General features: G+C 47.3%; 1 protein-coding gene across 1 annotated transcript in view; it reads right to left on the reverse strand.

Moving 5' to 3' along the window:
* The window catches only part of dlc (deltaC), a 118,815-nt gene that overhangs the window by 67,456 nt on the left and 24,752 nt on the right, over nucleotides 1–26,607 (reverse strand). The window contains exon 5 of the mRNA XM_030107765.1: nucleotides 24,675–24,866. Coding sequence (XP_029963625.1) covers nucleotides 24,675–24,866 — 192 coding nt within the window. The remainder of the gene's footprint in view (nucleotides 1–24,674; nucleotides 24,867–26,607) is intronic.

Genomic DNA, 26,607 nt, shown 5'->3' on the forward strand with positions numbered 1-26,607 from the left:
CAACGTTCAGCGTCAGTTTTTGACCGTTCGTTTGTGAAGACCATCAGCTGTTGGACGTCTTTTATGGTGGAGGACTTCTTAATCCTCCAGAAGCTCATGCTGCAGCACAGGTTGATCAGCAGCAGACCTGTGATCATAAATTACAAGGAGCAGGAGCACCAGGCACATGATCCCTCTCCACTTGTCCCAGGCGTTGATCACATACCCAGCATGCCGAGTCCTGTCCGAGCAGGAAGGATCCAACACACCTTTGCTCTTTGTTGTGATGATCATATCAATTGCGTTAAGAGACGAGCTGATCAATTCCACGGTTGGTCTGTTGTAGGGCTGAACGATATGGGCAAAATTTCATATCTTGATATCCATGCCAGATATCTCGATATTGATACGATATATTACAATGGACTCAGTGAAAGTTAAGCATTTTTCAGAAAAATGAAAACATCATGATATAAAAGCATGTAAAAAAATGCAATTTTATTTATGAGAACTCACTGCCACTACCACCAAACTTGTTTTGTGCAGATTCTGCAACCACCCTCTGCCATCAGCTGTCAACCAGTAAACGAGGTTTGTGGTTGGTTGGCCTTACCTGTGCATGAGCAAGCTTACAAGCAGGGCAAGCAGGGGTTGATATCGTTTGATTTTGAGAAACTAATTTCCTGAATGTTCATATCCCGATATCGATATGATAACGATATATCGTTCAGCCCTAGTCTGTTGATAAGTTTGAAAAAACCAAAGCCAAGTGATTGCTCCAGTCAAACAGACGAGACAAAGTTTAGCAGCAAGCAGAAACAGTAGGGAGGGAGAGCAGCAAAGGAGAGAGCGATAATGAAGGAAAACTCCACCGGCTAGAAGTTAGTGGAAGACTGTGAGAATATACTGATGTTAACCTGGTTCAAGATTTTTCCAGTGCAGTGTGGTGTTATGATCAACTGACAAAATCAAAGAACTGGATGCTGACCTGTCCCTGAGCCACACATGTGACCAACTTGTTTGTTTATAGTCGGGGTGCGCATGCGCTACCAAATTAAAAAATGCGTACCTGATGAAACATTGTTAAGCTCATTTGCGTACCAAGATTTGGGGATAGCAAGGTGCGAATCTGAGTGTCGGCTAGGCCAGTGTTCACCCGTACTGTTGGACCGGGGGGCGGTGCTCACTCAGAGCTTTCCTTTCAGGTGTAATGTTCTGCTGTTGTGGGTAAAATGACGCACATAATACTTCAGACTGCTCTGTTTAGTCCCGCGCTGGGGCTACGGCAGTCGCACAGGGACAAAAAGCTCGCCGCACCTCCAATGAAGCCCTCTGGCGCCCCCCAGGGGAGGCGCGCCTCACACTTTGAAAACCGCTTGTTTAAGTGATAATAAGCAAATACTGTACGAGCACTTTTATTTTTCAGAACTTTAAACACCATTATATTATGTGAAAGTTACAAGGTTTCAGAAATTCTGTTGCACTGCTTCTCTTCATTTTCAGTTGAAATTAAAGCAGGCTATGTAACATTGTCCACGCATCCCTCTATTTTGTTCTTCCTGTAGGTAGGCGTGGGAAGAAAAATTTATTTTAAAATGTGAGGACCAAACAACAACCCAAGGTTCTCCCTTGAGAACCAGACAAAAAATATTATGTGCACCCCTGTTTATAGTCTCCTCTCCCACAAGTGACAAAACCACCTTTTTTCTCCCCGTTGTTCTTAGAAAGTTTCCCAGCCACACGGCGTCCTTCAGGAAATATTGATATCCGCACAACATGAAAAGGTCTCAAAATCATGTAGTACACATGCCAGCATATAGATAGCGTTTTAAAGGGATAGTTCGGGATTTTTGACATGAATCTGTCTGGCATCCCAGTCAGCAGTGTTGTGCATTCACACAGACTTACCCCTGACAGCGTCCAGTGAGCAGAGATCCTGTCCGGTTTAGGTCCAGAGGAAAGTAGTTCGGCAAGTTTGCTGGGGTCCCAAAAATAAAGCATTTTTCTTCTCAAACCAATATGTGTTCGAAAGAGTGATATATTTGCATCACAAACCGCTGTCGGCGAAAAAGTCAGACCTCGTAAACGCTTGGCACTATTTTCTCTCCCTTCATATCACTGCGCGCCGCCTCCAGCTGGAGGCTGCGCTGGTTTCACTTTGTTTACCGCTAGTAAAGACCTAGCTAGCTCTAGCTCTAGCTGTTGGCATCGCCGCGCTGCCTGGGAATGTGGGTGGCCGACGGCGAAGTGGGCAATGAGGCTGCTCTCCCTCCTGACTGGGGAAGCACTGTCAACGGCACTGTGCCTGCCGCCCACGGCCCAGCGAGACTTCGGGCTCGTGAAGGCGGCAGCCTTGGGGTGGCTTGGATGCTTCAGAGAGGAATGTCCCTGCCAGTTTCAGGAAGGCCTGCCTCACAGCTCTTCCAGCAGGGCCCACAATGGCTGCAGCAGTGATGGTGAGCTACATAGCCTCTCCAGGGGGGCCCACAGGGGTTCCAGTGGTGAGAGTAAGCCAGGCAGCTTCATCAGGGGGGCCCACTAAGACTGTGGCGGTGAGGGTGAGCCCCACAGCCGTGCAGAGAGGGTTCACAATGCTGTCAGTGGCAGCCTGCTGCACACCTGCACTGAGAGGATCCATGATGGCATCGACGATGGCAAAGGCTTGAATCACAGCTGGTCTAAGGAGGTCCATGATGGTGGCTCGCCTCCCAGCTGCCCCGAAGTAGTCCGTTAAGGTGGCCTCTCCCAGCATCGCCGAGGGGGTCCATGATGGGACCCTACCTCCAGCTTTATCAACGGGGCCCAGTGAGGTCACCCCTGTGGCCAGCTTCCAGTTGCCAATGCCGATGGCCTGCCTCGCCTGCCTTCCGGGGGGGCCCTGTAATGTAGAGGTCACCCCGGAAGTTGTCCCCCAGAGGAGTCCTGCCTCTAAACTTCTCTCTTTTTTCCTGCAGGCCGACGTGTCAGGCAGGAGCTGGGGGCTGTTTCGTCCCGGAGGTACTATCTCCTGGGATACCCATTCACCCTCTGCTCAGATCAGACCTCACACCAATGGCTCCACCACGTGGACGATGCCCAAGCCCGGATCACCCAACAGTGTCAGTCTTGGAGGCCCGTTCAGGTCCAGTTGGTCCACAGGCCGGGGGTACAGATGGCTGTGGCGGGCTTTCTGTCCTCATGGGGGGTGGGGGTGGGGAGTCAGCAAAGCTTAACAGCTCCCCGGCCTGAGTCGGGTGGTGGGGGTATTTGGTTGTGGGGCATGGCCAAGTTGCCTGCTGCCTCTTCCCCTCTGTCTCCCAGGGCCAGCAGAGGCTTAAAGAGAGCCACTCCAGCAGGACTGGATGGAACACACTATCCACAAGATGATCTGGAGACACCAGGCTGGCAACGGACAGATTGCAGGTTCTGCGATGCTTTTGGGTGATGCCTGGCGGGAAGTCAGGGATGCTCTCCAGAGGATCTTCATGTTTTCGTGTTGACCCATGAACTCAAATAAATGACTGAAACTCTGACAAGGCTGGCATCCTCCGTGCTGCAGGATGCATGGACAAGCAGTGACCTGTTGTCACAGTTGACTCAGCACTTGTCTGGTCTGCTGACAAAGTTTATTTCGAAAAATACATTGGGCTCACACTGCATACGGTGCAGCTCTGGCATGGAATTACCACAGCACTGTCACTTTCACACTGCCTACGGTGCACTCCACTGAAGGAGGTTGCCAGATCTGTCGCTCTTCCAGCCCAAACACTATACCCGTCCAACAATAGAAAGAAGCCCAAATCTACATATCTGTATAAAATGCACAATAAAACCGTAAAAATCGTATTTGGATGATAAAATCATGTCACAAGCACACAACCATTTCATCAACCCACTCCAGTCATAGAGCTATTTGTTTGTGCAATATTGGTGTCGTTTTGACTTTTCTACAATGACTAAGTACATCGGCCATTTTTTAATGCACATAATGACTAAATCTCATTGTTTGTTATGTATTCTACCAGAAGAATTTAAAAAAAAAGAATGTTAAAGCAAAAACATGACACAGATTTTATTTTGAAAATACTTATTTTGGAACACGTATCGACTTTCCGTCTGGCACCCGACTTTCTTGTGTTTAGATTGACGCGGCAGGGCTTCGGCGTCCGGAAAAATAGAAGTTTCCGGAGCACTGGACAGGCTTCGGAGCGGCGCCATGGCTGGTGAGAGCCGAAACACTGATTTTAATGACTACTGATTAGCTGCGATGTCCAAACCAGAGCTGGACCGGAGCTGGACCGCATCCAGGGTGAGCCCGGTATTACTATGACGGCAAACAGTTAAGCTAACAGTGTGCTTTTTCTCGGGAGTGCGTCACAAAAAGATAAGTTAGCTCCAGAAACCTGTGCGTGCTGCACTGCTGCAGCAGCGCTTCCTTTCCATACTTCACAGGTTGATTATCCGTCGTGGTCAGACGGATTGATTCGCTGCAAAGACACAGATTCTACAATTGTACAGTTTTATTTAGCAGGCGCTTTTGTCCAAAGCGACGTACAACACACACCAGTAGAGGCAGCTTCCATGCAAGGCACTCAGTCCGTCCACTGGGGGCAATTCAGGGTTCAGTGTGTTGCCCATTCACACTCAGCAGCCACTTTTCATTTTGAACGTAGCCGAGTAGATTATATAGTGTAAGTTGTTGTCAAGTATGAGTAAAATTCAACACTTTTCTATATTCTGAAAAGCACAATTGTGAAGCACAATTAGCCCTAACAATCTACTTAATTACAGTATCATGAGTACTTTTAATTGAATTGAATATCTCCATAACCACCACCACCACAACCATCACCTTTATCACCATCATCGCCACTACCATCTTCATCATCACAATAATACATTAAATTTCAATTATATTGTTATATTCAGCCATTACCTTTCATGACACTAAAGGTCCCTGAACAAAGAAAAGAAAAACAACAGGCAAATAAAAACAACACCGAAGTTATAAAATTAAAAAGACCAAGTGCATCACAAATATTGGAAGGACCCTCCGCCTGCCGCCACAAAAACCACGTTCACCGGAAAAGCCAACAAACCCCGGCGGGGCCAAGAAAAATCGCCAGCATACCGTGACGAATCATCTTCATCATCCTCTTCATTATCCCATCACCATTATCCTCTTCATCACCATCGTCATCGCCATCATCATCATCACCATCACCTTCATTACCATCATTATCACAATCATCATTATCATCACCATCATCACAATCACATTCATCACTATCATCCTCATCATCACCTTCATCACCATTATCCTTATCATCCCCGTCGTCATCGCCATCATCATCATCACATCATCCCAATCACAATCATCACTACCATCATCATCATCATCATCATCATCATCACCATCATTACCATCATCATCACAATCATCATCATCATCACCTTCATCACCATCATCACCATAATGTGATGATGATGTTGATGGCAGGATAGCGGAGCACACAGACACAGCGACCTGAGCTCCTCTAGTCAACATGATCTTTTATTGTTTTCACTCGTCTCTCATCCCGATCTGTCATGCGTTATAGCCGACAAGATCTTTTCCGCATCGGACTACGAAGCAAACAGCGCAACTGAGAACTTTACTTACAACCACAACATACCCTCGGACGTAGTGGTCCGGGCTCCCCATGGATATTCATCCCCACAGGCACGTGAAGGAGGCGGCGCAAGGAGAGAAAACATAAGCAAAGCTGTGGAAAAGGCCACACAAGCCGCTGCTGCCCAGCAAATCCTGTCAAATGCCAGATTCCTCGCAGACAAGACGAAAGAGCTGAAGCTTCAGCTGGCAAAGAACAGACTTGTTCTGGACCTCTGCATTCTGCTTATCGCAGAGACCTGGATCCACTCGTCCATTCCAGACATGCCTATCAAGCTAGCAGGTCGCCCAGCGCCAAGACACGACAGGAGCCCGGACTCCGGTAAGACCAGAAGAGGGGGACTCTGAATGTTTTTGAATAACAGCTGTTGCACAAACACTACGTTGTAGACCATAGACGGTGAATACAATGAATAAAGCTTCCGTGACGTCACCCATAGCGTTCGGAAATCCCATTCTGAAGACTTCAGGGAGTCCAGCAGTACGTCTCCATATTGAACATTTGAAACCGGATGCAAATATGATTGGTCTGGCTCGTCACGTGACCGAATCATGTGGACAGAGGAGGAGCTGTAATAGGGTGATTTATGCTGAACTTTAACTCGTAATATAAAATCAACAGATGGTTTATATGAAAATCAGAGTCTGGTGAAGCCAGCTCGGTTGGACAAAGTAGTGATTGAGACCAGAACATGTTCTGAAACCAGGTGCTTTATATGTTTATTTGCTCTCTGAAAATCGGCATTATTGAATGGGTTCCACTGAGACCGGGGCTCTTTGCTAGAATTTCCCCGGAATTACAGCTTTTTTGCACGTCCACATTATCTTCATGTTTTATGAGCGGAGGTTGGTGCTTGTTGTAGACAGGCACTGCTTCGCAGATTTGCCGTTTTTCACAGCTAGATGCAGGCCACTGTTCCTCTCTCGTGAGCTTGTTGTCATGGTGACAGCAACCGAACAACCACTCGATGCAGCACACGTCGTTTTGGGGGACTTTAGGCATGCTGGTGTGAAAGTTGTACTGTCTGGATTCCACCAACACATTAAATGTGCCACCGTGGGGGTAGATACACTGTATAAAGCCTACTACATCACCAAGCATGGATACAGAGGCACCCAGCTACCCCACCTGGATTGCTCTGACCACATGTTGCTGCTCCTAATCCCTGCATATAGACCAGTGACCAGGCGAGCAACTCCCACCACTCAGACTGTGAAATCTTACCTAAGGATACCTCTCAGCATCTGCAGGACTATTCTGAAAACACAGACTGGGGCATCTTCTCCCATCGGGACCTGCAGGCGTTCACTTCAGCAGTACTTCGCTACATCCAGCACTGTGTAAACACCCACACAGTGGACAAGCGTATACGGGTGTTCCCTGGGGACAGGAATGTGTACAGTCCCGCACAAGCTGCTCTTCAAAGAGGCAGCAGGAAGGCCAAGATAGACAACTAAGCAAAAATTGGGGACTTCAGCAGCAACAACAGTTGACAGGTGTGGTGAGAGATCCACCACATCACCAACCAGAGATCCAGCAACACCACAGTGGTCTGCGGTGATGCCACACTGGCTGAGAAACTTGACCAATTTTTTGCTCATTTCGAGGCTGAGCCACCAGCGGGGCCTGAACTGCAGCTACAGCCAGACCCTCCCTGTGCAGGTTCAGGATGTCAGGAGAACCGTGAAAGCAGAGAACCTCGGAAAGCTGCTTGACCTGACAGTGGGCCAGTTTACATGGGTCTTTTTTCAATCCGATTGTAAACAATCGTATTAAACGCGAGTGTATTCATGTACGGCATACAAAGCGATCCACGATGAATCCTGCTTTACAAGGACCCTGGGTGAAGCGGATTATACAGTGTCCTGTGACATGAGGACAGAGTCTCTGGAGGATCTTCCAGGTCTTCCTCTCTGCAGCAGCAGTCCTCAGCGCCGAGCAGAGTTTTATCTGCTGATATCTGCTCAGATAATGTCCCAACATCTCCATGATACCTGCTGAAGGAGCAGCTCCTCCCCTGGCCGGAGCACCGCCGCCGAGCGGCATGTTTCGGTTTAGCTCTGCGACGCATGCTGATGTTTCGAATTAATCGGTGCCCGTGTTACCTTGTGACCAATAGATGACTTAAACTTGTAGTCGTTCTGGCGAACGTCAGTTATCGACAGTTACACTGAGTGTATACGTTTAAAGTCTTTTGTGAGTCTTACTTTAACAACTGCTGTTATCAGCATGTGTTTACACAGACCTCCGCCATCATTCATTAACACGGGAACCAGTTAATCCATAACACCGGCCGGGCGATCGCTTGTAATCTGCTACAGAGCTCTTTGAACAACTCGCTGTTAAGCGATTTGCTTCTATCTCTCCTCTCAAGTGTTTTTTCTGTCGGGGTTTTTTATTAAAAAAGTGTTTTTCAACCACCGTCGTTCTTCTGCTTGTTTTTGACTGTCCTGCTTCCTGTTTACTGGCACGTCACAGGTCACTATGTAGAGGGAATGCATGCGGAACAAATAATGTTTAATCCGCTCCGCTGTCCGGCGGCGTTTATATGAGACACGAAGCGGATTGTCGATCGGTGTAGACCACCTCCTACAATCGGCTCCGAATACAATCCGCTCCGAGTGAAGCAGATCCATTCGGGCGTTTACATGACACATTTACAATCCACTCCGCCCTATAAGCAGATTATACGGGTGCATGTAAACGTGCCTTGTGTAACAGGAAAGGTGCTGAAGGATTGCGCTGATGAGTTAGCTGGTTTTTTCACCAGGATCTTCAACCAGTCTGTCACCCAGCGCTCCATCCCACCCTGCCTGAAGTCCTCCACCATCATCCCTCTGCCGAAGAAGTCTAACATTAGCAGTCTAAACAACCGCTGGCTAGTGGCACTGACCCCCATCATCAGGAAGTGCTTCGAAAAAGTGGTACTGACTCGCATCGCTAAACGTGTGCTACCCACACTCGATCCCCACCAGTTCACCTACAGAGCCAACCGGACTTCAGAGGACACCATTGCAACCGCTGTCCACACCACGCTGCCTCATGTGGACCAACAACTGGGCAACGCGAGGCTTCCTGGACTTCAGCTTGGTTTCTAAAACCATTATTCTGAGCAGACTGGTGAGCAAACCGGGGGACTTGGGTCTTTCAAATGACATCTGCTCTGGGATCATGGACTTCCTGACAGAGGGTAAGAGTAGGACCCCATCTGTCCTCAGCACTGAGCAGCAGCACTGGAGAGTGCCTCACTCTAAACGTTCACATCCACAATCGTACCCCCACCCACCCTGACACCATCAAGTTCATGGATGACACCACGATGGTGGGTCTCATCTCTAGAGGAGACGAGACCACATACAGGACCAAAGTGGAGCGACTGTCAGCCTGGTGCACCATCAACAGCCTCGTACTGAACACCTCCAAGTCCAAGGAACTGAGTGTGGACTTCAGGAGGTGAAAGTGCGACACTCAGCACATCACAGTAAACAGGGACATGGTGGAGAAAGTGCCAGACTGCATGTTCCTGTGTATCTACATCAATGAGGGCCTGACCTGGACTGCTAACTCTACATCCATCCTGAAGAAGGCCCAGCAGGGACTCTACTGCCTGAGGATTCTCAGGAAGAACGATCTAAGAACTGAGCTCTTGGTGTCCTTCTACTGCTGCTCAGTGGAGTCGGCGCTGAGTCATGGCATCTCACTGTGGTTCTCCAGCTGCACTGCAGCAGAGAGGAAGCAGCTCCAGAGGGTCATAAACACCACGCAGAGACTGACTGGCTGCCCTCTTCCATCTCTGCAGGACCTCCACCAGACCTTACGGGCAGTCGCAACATAATCAGGGACTCCAGCCCCATTTCCAAAGCACCTCTTTTGGTGGTGCGGTGCAGTGCGGCACAGTACAGGTCGGGTTGTCGCACGTTTCCACTGAGTGAAGTTGTGGATAGTACCCAAGGACCCGTACTCAACCCGCACCACTTCTGGGTTCTCCTCTGTTGAGGTTCCAGGTACGGGTTTCACAGGAAGGAGCTCCAACACTGCCGTCTGCTGATTGGTAATGACGACCGTCACTCTGGAAAAACTGCCGTGTTTCAACAGTTCATCAGCTGGAGAAGCTCTAGCTGGTTGTCTGCATGTGTTTCTTTACAGACACTGGGTATTTTAACTAATTTTTTTTGTGGGTTTTTTTTTTGTTTTTTATTGAATTTTTTATTGGCCAGAGTGGGTCTCCTGACAACATGCAAACGGTCCTCTGTGGAACTGGAGAGCAGCAGTTTAGACGGTGCTGTTCAGGATGAGAATGTTCTCCAAGCTGTATCACAGAGAACCGAGGCTCACGGTTTCACTTTGGGCTGAGCAGAGCTGCTGACCAGCGACTGACAGAGCAAAGCGCCATGTTTACCGCGGTGGAATGACGTCTCGCACCTGCGTTCACAACCTACCTACATTCAAACAAGTGGAGGCACGCTGCACACGAACCCATACTGTTCAGGACCAGCCTGCACCGTGACGCGCCACGAAAAGAGGTGCAGTGGAAACAAAGCTTTTCCAACTCCTTCCTTCAGGGAGGCGTTTCAGGGCAATAAAGACAAACAAACAGACTGAAGAACAGCTTCTACCCAGGAGCTGCTGTTACCCCGAACGCTGTCGTCACAACAAACAGAAACAGCCTGAACGTGGGTTCTCCTCTTCATCATCTCTCATCACCACCACCATCACACTCACCACCATTGTCATCACCAACCCCACCATCATCACTACCATTATCATCATCATATTCTTCATCATCATCGTCATTGTCATCATAACTATCATTCTCATCATTGTAGTAATAAACATCATCATCATCATAACCATCATCATCATCATCATCACCATCATTGTCATCATCCTCATCATGAACATCATCATCATCACCGTAATTACCATTATCATCATCATCATCATAACTGTCATCATCATCATCATCATCATCATCATCATAAACATTATCATAGCCGTCATCATCGTCATCATCATAATCACCATCATTATCATCATCACCACCACCACCATCATCATCATCATCACCATGAGCGTCATCATCATCACCATTATCATCACCACCATAATCATCACCATCGTCATCATCATCATAAACATCATAATCATCTTCGTCATCTTCATCTATCATCACTTCCATCATCTTCATCATCCTTACCATCATCTTCGTCAGGTCCCCTCTGCTCAGTCTGGAATCAGGTACACGCGGTTGGATGAACTAATGAGGAGTCTGGCTGCCCCAAAAAGTGAATTGTTGAGGACCGGATGGGACTATGGACTGGAGTAAATGTCTATGATTCGAATCTAAACTGATCATCTGATCTCTGCATTCCAATCACTCTGATCCAACCTCCAACCTGCTCCCACACAGAAGGCAGATGTTCTTTGGATGAAGGAAAATCACCCATTACTGGCAAGAAGACAGACAGTCCCTTGTGGGACTAATAAAAGCTGTCATTCATTCATTCATTCATTCATTTATTCATTCATACCACGATCATCATCATCATCACCACCATCGTTATGAAGGATGTCGCGATCCGATGCCGTGGTTTCAAGACTCGATTGGAATCCGCTGTTAAATCCCAATCAGGGACCGGGTGGTGGCTGGTCATGGGTCACTCAGAACCCCGATTTGACACGCCCTCTCGCCACTAATTTGCTGACAAAATTCCTCCAGCACTTCAAAACAAAGTAAACAGACCACGTGTCCTTTTATCAGGTCAGGTTCTAGGTCTTGTATCGTTCACCACAGACACCTGGAGCTCGTCTGCTCCTCCCATATCACTACTCAGCCTCGCCGCACAGTGGATGGACTCCAGTTAGGATTTACACCCTGCGACCCTGCAGGCCCAGGGAGTTTGTGGACCCCACACAGCAGAGCAGATCCAGCAGGTGAAAGAAAAGATGCTGAACAACTGGGGACTCGACAAACAACAACCCCACGTGATGCTGAAATACGAAGAGAGCTGGGTGAAGTGGGAGTTCAGCCTCATTTGGCAGAGCAGCGTTGCAGACAACCTGCCCAACACGAGGAGGATTGCAGGCCATTTCAAACACTCCCGCTGGCCAGTCTCACCTGGAAGACATCCAGGTAGACATTGATACACCCATCCACATGAAGTCACTGATACTCTACTTGATCTGTACCTGGCTGCACCAAACACGCTGGTGTGCCTGCACCATCTGGAGAGCAGGTAGATTACCACTGCAGCCGATGGGACCCCTGCCCTCAGTCCTCTGCATGTTCTCTCTCGGGAGGAAGACAACCAGGAGATCACGGCCATGAGGAGGACTCTCCTGGGGGGCAGTGAGGAAACGCTCCGCTGACACTGAAACTGAATCCTTCTTCTTGAAGTCAGCCAACCTGACATGGGAACACCTCATCCAGCAGACGGTGAAGGCAGGAGGGCTGCCAGAGCAGTGCCGGAGGAGGCAGAGCCAGTGAGCAAGGCACCGCAGCATGAAGAATGCAGCAGCCCGGGGCAGTGAGAACCACGTCAGCTGAACTCAGGGACAGACTTCCCTCTCAGGCCAACGCACTCCATAGAGCAGGACTGGAAGGAACATGTTCCCCTCGGTTCCCCTCGGTTCCCCTCTGTGGCTGCTGCTGCAGCTCTGTGGACACTGACAGACCTTTCAGTGCTGATCATCCCTGATGAGAAAAGTGTGACGGGGTTCTTTCCAGACACGTCTAAAGCAGTGGTCAGCAACTTGGCCCGCGAACGATAATGTCTGGCCCGCCAGATGATTTTAAGAATCTGAGGCAGCAGCTTCACTCCGTCCATTAACCTGTCAGTACCCATCTCCTCCTAAACCGTCTTCATTACCTGTGAAACACCTGGAACCCTCTGATTCAGTGAACAACCTGAGCTGCAGCTCCGTGCAGCACCGTGCTGCGTTCAGGGACACTATGTAAAAGCATCCTGCCGCTAGGCGTCTCAGTCAGCTGTTAGCTTAGCTGTTAGCTGCCGATGAACTTGCGGGATTTAAACAATTCCTTCGTGCTAAAACATCAGTCGACGGGACGCAATCTCAACTTCTGAGACGGTGGAAAGAAGATTTAAATGCTGAGCCTCTCGGATAGAACAGGAAAAGTTGTTACTGACGGACAGTTCAGTTCTGAGAGGAAGGATCTGAGCGGCGTAGCGGCGGCTTGGAGAGAAGGAGGGAAACATTGTTCTGGTAGGTTTAATTTCTGGTTTAGCGGCTGTTTACTGTTCTGCTGTTTTCTCATCATCTTGATCTTCAGGGATCGTCAGGAGTGAAGCTGCAGCTGTGAGGCGTTCAGGTTCCTCAGGCTCTTTTCAGATCAGAGGTCTGGTCAAACATTTGTAAAAACTCACAGTCGGCGCTTCTATATGTTCGTTTCTAAGGAAAAGCGATCGTTCACAACATTGAAATGGTTCTAAATTGTTGGCAATACAGAATTATAATTATTTATTAAAATGTTCTTTCCACATTTCACACACATTCTTGTCTTAAAAGTCAGTTATTTAACAAGTTGGTGACTGAAGACAGCAGCACAGTAACTCCAGGCTGCTGTTGTCAGCTGTTTCATAATTCAACTTATTGTTGTTTTGTTTTGTTTTTTTTTACTTTACTGAGTGAAGCAGCCACCCGTCACAAATACAAGCTACTTTTTTAAATCACGAAATTTCTGACATCATTGTTTTAACGTTCAAGATTGGATAGTTGTTTAGATTGGGGAAAAAAAATATCTTCGATTAAATGCCCCCCCGCTCCGGACCGCAATACAAGTGCCCCAACAAAAATTGGCCCGCCGCCAACTCAACTTGCCGACCCCTGGTCTAAAGAATGATTCCATAGTTGAAGATGACTCAAAAACAACAGTTAGAAAAATACTCAAAAATTTTGGAAAAAACGTGACAACAAAAGGATTGACAGAGTTTATTGAGGTATTGATCTTTTCTGACCTCTTCAGCACAAAGGAAGGACACTGTGTGACCGCTCCGGACCAGGTTCTGGGTCTGGATAGAACCCTGCTTCAGATCCTTCCTCCAGACAGAAAGTCTCCAGTCAGACAAGCCTCTCAGTACCTGCACCGGTACATCGGCTTTCCGACTCTCTCTCACTCTCTGTCTCTCACCATCTCTCCAACTCGACAACAAAGACTCACTTCATCAAGCCAATATGGTCGCCTGATATTCAATAAGCCCCTCCTACTGGGAGTGACAAACACAACTAACATACCTAACATGACTAATTAAACAGAAAATCATATTAAACACCAGTGGAATGTAAATAAAACAGCCCCCAGTTCAAAATACACTCTTAGAATGACTAACACACAAATAATTGGTTGATTCATTAACATAATTAATAAAATAAAGAGTCTTTAGGAGCGTCTCCGTTTGGCCTGATGAATGTCTGAGTGTAGCGGGGAGGCAACATGGCGTCTGGAGAGTGTGTGTCGCCTGGAGAGTGTGTGTCGCCTGGAGTGTGAATGTGTGAGAGCTGATGTGAAGGACGGCGGCTGTGGAGTGAGAACAATCAGCTGAAGGACAAACTGCTTGAGGGAGAATCAGGGTGACGTTTAGGGAGGAGTGCAGAGAACCAGGAAGTGGAGAAGTGTTTGACATGTGGCACAGTGTGTGTGTGTGTGTGTGTGTGTGTGTGTGTGTGTGTGTGTGTGTGCTGTCCAGTCAGTGACGGGCCGCTCCATCACAGCAGAAACGAGGTGGAGATGCTGTTTTTTTTTGTTGTTGTTGTTGTTGTTGTTTTTCATGAGGACTTGTTTGAAGCCAGATGAGGCATCGAGTTAAGCTGCTGTTTGTTGGAGTATTTATCTATTTTCTTATCAGTCATATTTGTTGACTATATACTGTTGTTACACAAAAGTTCAAGAAGAACTGATTTTATTTGTGTTGTCATTTCAATGTTAATCTGTTGAATTTACAGAATTGACAGAGTAGAGTAGGGAGTGACTTTATTAATCCCAAACTGGGAAATTCTGGAAGTTCGATCTTATTTGTTATTGGTTGATTGTTCAGTCGACATCAGAGTTAAATGACAATAAAAATGATCATTAACATCTTGAATCAGTTTGTTTGATCTTTAGTTTTCAATGTGTAACAGAAGTATCAGGTCAGGAATAGATATGTGCCCAGATCAAATGAAATGAGGCGGGGGGGGGGGGGGGCAACGTGAAATCTCTGATCATTATCATCATCATCATCATCATCCTCACCATCACCATGGTCACCCTGCTCCTACAGACTCGGCCTTAAAGCTAGGGTTGGCGATTTGAATGAGATACATTTTTTTAAATACTGGTTAAAATGATCTTTATGGCCCGATGGGAAACAATTCATGGCGTGTTTTTAAAGTAGTTTGGAAAATATCTGCTATCTACAGCAGGAGTAAAACGGGAAAAACAGCAACCAATAGTCTTGAGGGGACACCTTTTTTTAAACCAATCAAATCCCTTCGCCGTTCGACCTGCCCCCTGCGCGTACATGTACGCGTGCACTGACCCTGGTTCAGTGCGCGTAGAAGGACGGAGCGTCATTGCAGAACGGCGGCCATACCTTGGCGTTGTGCAAATAAAGAAAAACGAAGAAACGAAGCGCCGAGGACAGGTTACGCCAGGAACGCACTGGACGCGGAAGCGCCGCGCGCACCGCCATGTCTCCACGTCTCCGCTCCCAACGGGAGCTCCTCCAATGGGGTGGGAGCTGGGCGGAGCTAGCTAGGCGGAGCCTTGGGGAGATGCTACATGCTAACGCTAGTTTTCCAAGATCGCCAACCCTAGCTTTAAAGGGTCGCTAGATCGGAAAATGGACACTCAACCAGCTGCACTCAATTATGCTGCGTTCACACCGAACGCGATTCTGCATCAAAAATCGTGTCAACGCGAGAAGCTGAACGCGCGTCAATTCTGAGGTCCGACGCTGAACAACGCGGGGCCAAAAGCCGCGTTCACACTGAACGCGTCAAACGCACCGCGTCTGGTGGGAAGCCAGCCGGCCGGCCGTATTTCCTGTGTTAGCTTAGCATCATGGCTAACCCTGTTGAGCAGGCGGCTTGGCTTTATTTGCTTCATAAAGCCAGACAGCGACGCCGTCGGCGGACAGGACGCCGTGCCTGGAGCACGATATGATCCACAGACGGTAGAGTTTGGCAAGTTTCACCATTCGCTCCAGGAGCTGCGCCAGGATGAGTGTCGCTTTCAACGGTCCCCGCTCCCTGACCTACGTCACCATAAAGACGCTCTCTGATTGGTTTGCCGCGAAATCGCGATGCGTCAAAGTTCAGATTTGCCAATTTCAGCGTTGGACGCAAAATCGCGACGCTTCGCAAAATTGCGCCGCAACGCGTCAACGCCCCGACACGTCAACCCCCCGACTCGCCGTTAAAACGCGTCTCATCGCGGCTGGAACGCGCGTTCCCATTTGTTTTCAATTGTCTTTTGACGCAAAATCACGGAAAGCACTTGGCGGTGTGAACGCAGCTTTAGTTAACCAACTATATGTGTTTAAGTCATTTTAAGAGTGCTTTAATCTGGGGGGTGTTTATATTAAAGACTGGGATTTTATTTTCATTCCACCAGTGTTTAATATGATTTTCTGTTTAATTAGTGTCCATAAATATGCTGTTTTTGAATGGATTATTTATGTTCGTCACTCCCAGTGGGAGGGGCTTATTGAACAGAGGGCAGAGACAGTGAGACGGAGTCAGACAGGTCCTGAGAGGCTGGTCTGACTGTTCTCTACGCAGGAGGAGGGATCTGGAGCAGGGTTCTAACCAGACCCAGAACCTGATCTGGAGTGGTCGCTCACTGTTGTTTATCTGAGGAAGCGGCTGAGAAGAGCTCAAAACCTCGAACTGACTGAACACTTTCTTTAGCTTCATTTTTCCAACTGTTTTGTTTCATCGCTGGATTCTGGAGCTGCGAAATAAAAACCATGATGCTGAACAGTCGACCTCGACCACACCGGATTATTTCTGAGACATTTCCCGAAAGGAACCCCGACAGAAGTGGGATCCTGCCATCCCGTCATCCGGTTACAACCATTATCACCACCTTCATCACCATTATCATCACCTTCATCACCATCATCATCACCTTCATCTTGCGTTTCAGGTTCCTTTCTCGGCTCTTCTCTCTCTAATCTGATCGGTTGCTGCTCAGTCATACTCGTCACACTGCTGCTGTATGTTGGAATGACGCCGGGTTCACACCGGACGCGTTCCGGCTGCGGTCCGGACACCGCAACTAACCAGTAGTCATTAAAACCAGTGCTGCAGCTCACACCAGCCCTGTTGCAGTTGCGGCTCCGGTCCGGCCACGGAGCCCATATGGTGCTCCGGAAGATTCCCGCAGGGATCCAATTTTTCCGGATGCCGGAGTCCTGCAGTGTCCGTCTGGACAGAAGCAAGTCGGGTGTCGGAAGGAAAGTAAATACAAGGGGTGTAACTATACAAGTATTTGTATTGAACCGTTTCGGTACGTGTCGTTCGGTTCGGTACGGTACAGGGCTGTGCACGGTAGAGTTCACTTTCCGGAAGTTTCTTTTTTGGCTCACAGGCCGGACGTTGCGTGTGTTTACGTTCTGCTGCTACCATCTGCAGCTACACCTGCAGCTACACCTGCAGCCCGCGCATGATGGCTACTGCAGCCTCGTTCATGCTTCACATGTCCGCGCGTTGTGCTTTGGTCCCTGGGACGTAAAAAAACGTCATGAATTCCTGTCTACTATGGTCGTTGAAAAGTGACTGAGTGAAGCGAACAGGCTGTAGTTCCGTCTAAAAGACACCCAGAGGACTGGTGGACGGAGACAGCAGACTCTGTCTGGAGGGATGAGTAGGTCTGCTGACAGAAATGAAAGTATGTAACCACTGGGGCGTCGCCCGCGATTCAAAAACAGAAAAAAAAAAGGCTAATCAAACTCTGACACTAAATGATAATGTACCGGCAATGTATGTGCCTCATTTCCTATGAATAATCTGTAATAAAGGAGCAGAAAAACACCCCGGAGTGCCGGAAAAGCTTCTCATGGATCAGTGTGCCTGCATGGAACACACTGCTGAGCCCAAATGCAGCATGGGAGAAGGCGCGTGCGCGGAGAATTTCATTTATCTTATTACCAAGCAGCACTTTGCTCTGATTTCATTTTCCTGTTTGTATAAAACAGTAAACCAGCTGGTTTACCATCTCCAGTGGCGTTCGCCAGGGTTGTGTGGCTCCTGATCTTTTTAACTGCATCATCGACCATCCGATGTCCAAGGTCTGCAATCGCGTCCCTGGAGTGTCCGTCGGCAGCAACCACCTGACTGACCTGGAATACGCTGACGATACCATCCTGCTCAGCACGACCTGCAGTCAGCTGAGACGCTCTGGGCTTTACAGTGAGGAGGAGCACAGCTCGGCCTCCAGGTGAGCTGGACTAAAACCAGGTTCATGCATGTCTGTGATGGACCAGATCCACCTCCCATGCAAATTGGTAGCGACATCGTAGAGCCTGTCAAGAACTTTGTGTCTCTGGGGTCCATGGTGACAGACAGCGGGGACCTAAAACCAGATTGATCGCAGACGAGCCCTGGCAGCATCTGCTCTGCAGTCCCTCTGGAAACTAGTCTGGCGGCACCAGACCATCTCATGCTAGATGAAGCTCCGGATTTACAACTTAGCCGTACTCTCCATCCTGCTTTATGGCTCAGAAACGTGGCCCCTGAACGACACTCTGGCCGCACGAATCGATGGCTTTGATAGCAGGGCTCTGAGAACCATCGAGAACATCAGGAGGCCTCAGCGAATCTCCAATGAAGTGCTTAAAGCCGCACAGGCCAGCCCCAAGCATCTTGGTCGCACAATGCCACACCCGCTGGCTCGGCCATGTCCGTCGTCTACCCCCAGAACATCTGACACGAGACGTTCTCCAGTTTGACCCAAAGACCTCAGGCTGGACAACCTCGAGGGAAACCCCGGACCCGATGGCTCGACGTCGTTGCGGGCGACCTCCAACAACACGGAGCTGCTGTGAAGGATGCAGAGCAGCTGGCACAAGATCGCCAGCAATGGAACAACCTGGTTCATCTGGTCGGCTCGACGCACCGGGACGGGATACCAATACAAATAAAAAAAACCCAAATGACCAACAAGAAAATGTAGGTTTTGCATTTTGTTCCCGTACCGTATCGAACCGAACCGGGACCGCAGAACCGAACCGGGACCGCAGAACCAAACCGGGACCTTAGAACCGACGTACGTATCAAACAGATAGAGTTTCGGGTATCGTTACACCCCTAGTAGATATGTGTTCCAAAATAAGCAACTTCAAAGTAAAATCTGTCGCGTTTTTACCTTAATATTTTTTTTTTATACAGTATTCTACCAGAATACATACTAAACAACGTGATCTAATCATACACGCATCAGAAGAATGAACGGTTTTGTACTTAGTCACTGCAGGAAAGTCAAATGACACCAAAATTGTACAAAAAATAGCTCTATGACCAGAGCGGCTCTGTGTTGCCAGATTGGGCAAATCAGTGTTCTTTTGAACACGTCGGGTGGGTTGATGAAATGGTTCTGTGCTTGTGACGTGATTTCATCATGCAAATACAGTTTTTACAGTTTAAACGTTGCATTTTCAACAGAGGTGGAGATTTGGGCTGCTTTACAGGTTTGGGCTGAGAGAGCGACAGATCTGGCAACCTCCTGCTACCTGCAGCAGCAGCAGGAAGTGCTGAAGAAAGTCAGTCACAAGGTAACAAGGAAACCAGTTCATTTGAAACACCGTATTGACCGCTTTATTGCAGGTTTTAGCAATTGCAGTGCGTGCAATTGCTAAAACCTGTGATAAAGTGTGTGTGTGTGTGTTCCATTGGTGAGTAACAATTTAAGATAAATAACGAACTGATATAAAAATGAATGTGATGGAGTGGGTTGTGTGTGTGCGTGTGTGTGTGTGTGTGTGTGTGTGTGTGGGTAACCTACATATCTTATCTGGCATCTTTTTGCATATTTCACAACTATCAGCAAACTTCAAAACTGTCCGCAATTTTACCGCATAAAATGGCAGAAACCACTGCAAAATCATTTGCATAATCAAGCATTTCAGCTCGCACAATCTGGGATTTAAGTACGCATAATCAAGAATTTTTGCTCGTGTTTTTCTGGAGGGTCTAAAATGTGAATTCCGTGAACAAATTCAGCAAAAACTATTTTTGTAGAGGTTGTCAGAACGAAAGGAGGTGTGAAAGAAATGTTCCCTGAGTGACTTTTAATCCACAAAAAACAGTTGGAAAATGTTTCAGTAAAGCTAAGAAGACTCGCACTGAAGGCCTGCTCAGACGGGATCAATAATCTTATTCGTGATTGTGAAACAAGGTTGCTTAGATGGTTCAACACTATTGCTGGTATCTGACCTGTGATGTGTCTTCTGGATATAAACACCACGGACGCTGGAGAACAAATGGACTCTATGCACAACTTCACCACTTCCTGAACTTCAGGAGGCTCCTTGTTTCCTGTCTTTCATGAAAGGACGAGCTGATTAATGCAGGTGTGTCTGACCTCTGGAACAACTTCAGACACACCTGTATTAATCAGCTCATCCTATCATGAAAGACAGGAAACAAGGAGCCTCCTGAAGGTCAGGAAGTGGTGAAGTTGTGCATAGAGCCTATAGGTGCAGACTCACTGCTGCAGTGACTCCTTACTGCCACCTGCTGCCCTGGAGGGGAATTAACACAAACTCCTCCTGGAATCCTGGAGCCTCGTTAGCATCCACCACATTACTCACATCAGGACAAGCCAACTGCTGATCAGTGATGGTGAATGTCACTGAGCACGTGCACGTGCATGTGCACGGTAGCGCAGGAATGAACAGGAGCGGCTGACGCAGATGTTTTTCAGCGCCTCGTGTCTCTGGGAATGTTTTCATGGCAACAGTTTCAAGTCACAATGCAAAAGCAGCGATTATGGTGTCTGTTTCCAGGACGACGGTGCTCGGCTCCATCCCGAGGCCTGGTCCCGGCCCAAATTCTACTAGTTCCGGCCCATATTCTGGTCCTGATCCATATTCTGGTCCTGATCCATATTCTCCAGGTCTTGGTCCTGTGCTCCACGGCCAATATTTCTGCACATGCTCAATAGATGGACAAAAAGAAAAATTGCTTTTCTCCAGAGTGTCTTCTGGTCCTGGTCCAGATCCTCCTGGTCCTGGTCATGGTCGTGGTCCAGATCCTCCTGGTCCTGGTCTCAGTCCAGGTTCTCCTGGACTTGGTAGTTTTAAAGTTGACAGTCAACGTAACAACAATCCTACTCTGTGTTCTGTCCTTATGAATATCTTGGTTCTCCAGTGTTCATGTTTAGAGTGGATTGTCCTCTGCGGTGAGTGTGTGTGTGTGTGTGTGTGTGTGTGTGTGGTCATTACAAAAACAAACAGCACCAACTAGTGGAACAACATGGAAACTGCACGGCTGTCAGTGTTTGTGCTGTTGTCATGGAAACTGGCCGCTGTGGTGTAAATGCAGCTGGCGGATCTCGCTGTCGTCCTGCACTCAGCTCCTCACAGAGAAACATGATTCCCTGACAGAAAAGCCCTTCCAATAAATGAAATAAAACGCATTTAAAGGTGCAATATGCCCAAGTGTCCTCGAGCAAGACACTGAATCCCAAACTACTTCCAGTGGACGGACTGAGGGCCTTGCATGGCAGCCGCCTCCACCGGTGTGTAAATGTGTGCGTGAATGTGTGTGTGACTGTGTGTGTAAATGTGTGTGTGAATGGGTGAATGTGATGATGCAGAGTAAAAAACGGATATTTCTATGAAAATAATGAAAATTCTTCCCATGTTTCACTGAAGAAACCTTCCCTTTAACTGGTTCCAGACCAGAACAGCTTCGGTGGGCAGGGCTAGACCGTCACACTTCCTGGTTCCAGAGCCAATCACATGCGAGTTTCCGAGGTAACCAAACTAGCAGCGAAACGGTCTGTATTTTATGTTGACCGTGCGTGGAAGGCCACTGCCCGTTCACACACACCCCGTTCACACACACGACGGCACACCCGACGGCATGAGCGCCGTGCGCCACTTCGCTGTTCCACAAGGGGGCGGCGTTCTGTGACTGTAGAGTTGGAAAGACCACGTGACCTACACGCAATGCATGATGGGAGTCGGTGGCCGGGAAATATAAACAACGGAAACAAACGTTATCACCGCCGAGCTGACTACGACTCAGTTACAGTGTAGTACTTCATTCAGCGATTTAAAAAACAGAAGGACGTTTGGACTGTAGAAAAAAATCTGTACAAAGCGAGAGAGAGCACCGCAGGACCCTACAGAGAGCAACCGAAAGAAAAGGTGAAGAAAAGGAAGGAGGAAAAAGTACAAAGTGTGAATGGAGTGGAGCCGTACGAGCACTCCGACTGGGGAAAGGACGTCAGCGTACTGCCGAACGTTCAGCACACACACATCTGTGATTATATGATTTTGGGTGTAAGTGCGTACACACATGAAGAGTTCAGCAACTTCAGGTCCCTTCAACAAGCCCAGGTCCAGTTTACTGATGGAGGGCACAGGACCTCGAAATCACATGAAGACTGGACGTTTTATAGAATGCACTAAAGCAATTTGGAGAAGGGCAGGTTTTACTTATTTTCTCAGCCTTTTCCTTCCACTGCTGTAGGGACACAGGTAGCCGTCTCCCTGCTGTCGCCTGCATGACAGAAAGTTTATCTGGGTAGTGAATGAATAATGCAGTCTAAAGGCCGTTTGAATGTCGAGATAAGATCGATTCATTGTTATTATTATTAATAAATCCCCTTGATGCAGAGTGTCGCAAATTCAAATCAAGCCAATTTGTAATTAAATTTGTAAAAAAGCCACCTCTGCTCCAAATGCAGCCAAAACAGTGTCTGTATTCCTGCACTGCTGGTTGAAACAATATCAGTAGGTGCCTTGCCTAAGTTAAAAAAAAAAAAAAAAGGTTCCTATTGTGTGTATTTCTGTGTGTGAGTATGTTGCCTGTCTCTATATTACTTAGAACATTTTGAACCATTTTAAACACATTGTAAAGAAACTGAAAATTTTTTCTGGCAGCAGAAAGTCGCCACCTCTGAGCCTGGTTCTGCAGGGTTCTCCTGGATAGTTCTGGTTGGTTCCTGGTTCTGCAGGATGGTTCTACAGAGTAACCATCTCTGTTGGGTTTTCTCTGTAAAAGTGTCTGGAAATGACTGTGTTGTAATTGGCACTTTATAAATAAAGATGAATTGAATTGAATTGAAAATATGTATTTAAATCACTGTGTTCAATCAATGTTCAGTACTCTTACCATTAAAATATTTAAATAATGATTCATATTCCTCACCGGGCTGCACCATCATCCATCAAACTGCTGAATCAGTAAGAATAACTGGCGCGGCAATAAAAGGATAACGCCTCGTTTCTGATTATTCTCCTGACACCCAAATAAAACCAGATTTGACCCCACAAACCTGCTCCAAAACTCACCACACGCATATCATGACCGGGCAAAAATGTCATTAATTGGAAAAATGAACCCCATCACTGATAAGATCTGCTCTCTAGCGCCACCCAGAAACACTAAAAATGGCCGCCACTGCCGGTCGGAATGTCGAAGAGAGATCAAACCCAGGCTCACTCTGAAACTCACGCTGGACACCCCTGGCCTGAATCCAACAGGAAGTCCACAAAGTGCCTTTCAAAATAAGACTTCGCTCAAAATCTGTCGTCCTGACACTGAGACTTCAAAATACCAGGAAGAGAGAGAAGAGAACCTGCTTGAAAAAAATATATAACAGTAGTGTAGATTTTACTGTCCTGAGACCCGGAGGAGAACCTGCTGCTCCAGAACCTCCAGCAAGTGGCCAGTGTGGCTTAAAGCATGACGCCGATCAACAGACCGATAACGTGTAAATCCTCACAAGATCCTTCCCAACAAGACGAAGTAACGAACGGAGGGAGAATTTGATGAGACTGTGAGAGAGCAACAGTGATAAAGGAGTCCGAGGGGAAAAAAATCTCGGCTTTTTCACAAACTGAGGCCTCTATTGTCCAAACTGAGTATCTGACTTCTCTGAAAACCACAATGAGTGAAAGATCAACAGTTTAACTGTCAGAAACAATCGTATATTTCTCACATTCATAGAGAACTGTGAGATTTGAGAGCAGTTTCCTCTAAAGGAGAGACTTTTTTCATGTCCTGTCCGGTCAGGTGACTCTCATGACCAGAGGTCTGTAGCGGCGCCATAAAGCCTTCACATGAAACGCAAATAAACATTTGAGCACTTTTACGAGAGATTTGTAAGTTTTGGTTCGAAAGGGATTTTGTGAAGAAAGAAAACATATAAGTGAAATTTGGATAAATGGCTAAAGCCATAAAAAAATAGGGGAAAATTCATAGAGTGGCTAAAAAAAAAACTAAAATGTTTAGAATTTCTAAAAGAAGAAAACACGTGCAAAACTATTTAAAAAGAGGTAACATGGTTAAAACTGCTTTAAATTCTAAATTTTCTACAAAAAAATACTTGAAAAAAGGAATGAAACTGTTAAAATCAGGTAGAGAAACAGACCAAACCATCAGAAAATGTTCACTGTCATGGACTGCAGTTAAAACCTTAAATCATTTTTTGATATAGTTTTCTTTTGTGCATCAAAGCTATTATGAAACGTCCTGAGCTGCACTCGTGTCATTTTAATCGTTAAATGTGTTTATGGCTCCAGAACAACTTCATTTATGCGGAAAGTCATAAAAATGGCTCGTAAGGTCATAAAGGTTGCAGAACGCCGCTCATGACCATATATGGAAGTAGACTGGTGACGTAATTTCTCTGAGAGTCAGTCAAACTGACCAATCAGTGACTGAAGGGGAGTTTCTCTCTCTGACAAGTAAAAAGTTAATGATGGTAGTTGAGGGTGTGTGTGTGTGTGTGTGTGTGTGTGTGTGTGTGCTGTCCCGTCCTCAGAGGACTGTGGGATGAGCGGAGACCTGGTCCCTGGTCCCTGGACCCACCTTGGTCGCAGTACAGGCCTCCCCAGCCCTCCTTGCAGTCGCACTGCCACGGCTGCCGGCAGGTCCCATGAAGGCAGCCCGGGTGTCGGGCGCACTCGTCGCAGCGCTCGCCCTGCCAGCCCTGCCGGCACACACACTCCCCCGGAGACCTGCACAGGCCGTGCTCGGCACTGCAGCCCGCCGCACAGATGGCTGATGGGAGGAGGAGGAGAGAGAGGAGAGAGAGAGGGGAGAAGAAGAGGCGAGAAGATCACCGTGAGTCTCATGTTCTTCATCCAAACAACAACTCCCCCTTGGAGGACCCCCCCCCCCCCCCCCCCCCAACCCACACACACACACACACACACACACACACACACATACACACACACACACACACACACACACACACACACACATACACACACACTCCTCCCTTGCTTGTGAAGCAGCTGGCTGCACAACAAAAGCAGCACATGCCGTCTCCTTTCACGCGCTGCAGCTCATTAGGCTGCAGCTCGTGTCCCTGTTAGAGTGGGGTGGGGGGGTCGTTCGAGTGGGGTCGGGGGTCAGAAGATATTCACTGCTGCTCAAAACAAGAGATCTCAAACACAGGAAACAGAATCTGCTTCAAGGACTTTTATTTGATTTTGCGTTGACAAACTGCTTCACCAGAAAGACCGCAGGGAAAAAAGTTCTACCCTCCTCCTCCTCTGCACCCCCCCCCCCCCCCCCCCCCCCCCCCCCCCCCCCTTGAGAATCCTAGTCCTCCTCCTGTTCCTACCCCCGATCCCCTTCGCCCTGTCCTCTGTGGAGACACTGGTTTAAGAGTCAGATCTAAACTCAGTGACACAGCTCAAGTTTTTATTGATATTTTTTTGCTGTTTCCGAGTTTGATTCAAATTCACAGCAATTTGCACAACATCCAGTAACACCCGGTAACCCCCAGTACCTCCCTGTAAACCACCCCCCAGTACCACCCTGTAACTCCCTGTAACCCCCAGTACCTCCCTGTAAACCCCAAGCAACTCCCTGTACACTCTAAAAAGTAACTCAGAGAAGCTTTTAACACCACTTGATTCAATACATGGATCCAAATAAAAAATTGTAATTAGTTGATTTTGATAAACTTTCTAAGTTTCAAACTTATTCTTTTCAAGTTATGAATAAATAAAAATGTTCCTAATTACATCAACTTAACTTGTGATTTGAACTCAAAATTCATTGTTGATGGGTTTAAAACAAAATTCAAGTTGTTATAACTTAACAAACTTGGCTGGATAATTTAATTTTGTCAACGTTGACTTCACAATTTTAAGTTCCCTCTCGCCACACAGCATGCCTGGACAAGTTGGACAGTGGGTTAGCAGGATGAAACACCTTGATACAAGCAACATTTCATGGTGAGTAAAATTTATTTCTAATAGTTCTAGTAGAGTAAGGACACCACATCGGCATGGTTAGTGTTGGTCACAGCATAAAGGAAACAGGCTCTTTGAAGAATTTAGCAATGACGATGGTAGTGTTGCAATGAATCATGGGAGTTTAGGATGAGATATTCAAGATTTAAACACTAATTTCATGATTTATTTCAATGATCTGATGTTAATAGTGTTATTGGTAGTTGTGTTTGGTTGTGTTCTTGTTGTTCAGTTACTTTTCGTGTCAAACCTGGAATGAGAAGTACTGAGCATTTAATCTGGTCCTGCTACTCTAAAACTTATAGAGTTCTACAGAACAGTTCCCATTTGCCTGTGGGGTTATTAAAGGCCTGTGTCTGCCTGTACAGGATCAGTCCACATTGGTTATGACAGTATTGTATTCCCAAATAATCACAATATTAGGGTTTAACAAAAACTGCCCATTTTAACTACTTAAAAGTGGGCAGCCAATTTATTTGAGCAATCAACATAAAAATCTTGCATTTATTAAGTAAGCAGTACTTACCCAGTAC

The sequence above is a fragment of the Salarias fasciatus genome, chromosome 14 (assembly GCF_902148845.1).
Source record: "Salarias fasciatus chromosome 14, fSalaFa1.1, whole genome shotgun sequence".
In the NCBI taxonomy this organism is placed as follows: domain Eukaryota; kingdom Metazoa; phylum Chordata; class Actinopteri; order Blenniiformes; family Blenniidae; genus Salarias; species Salarias fasciatus.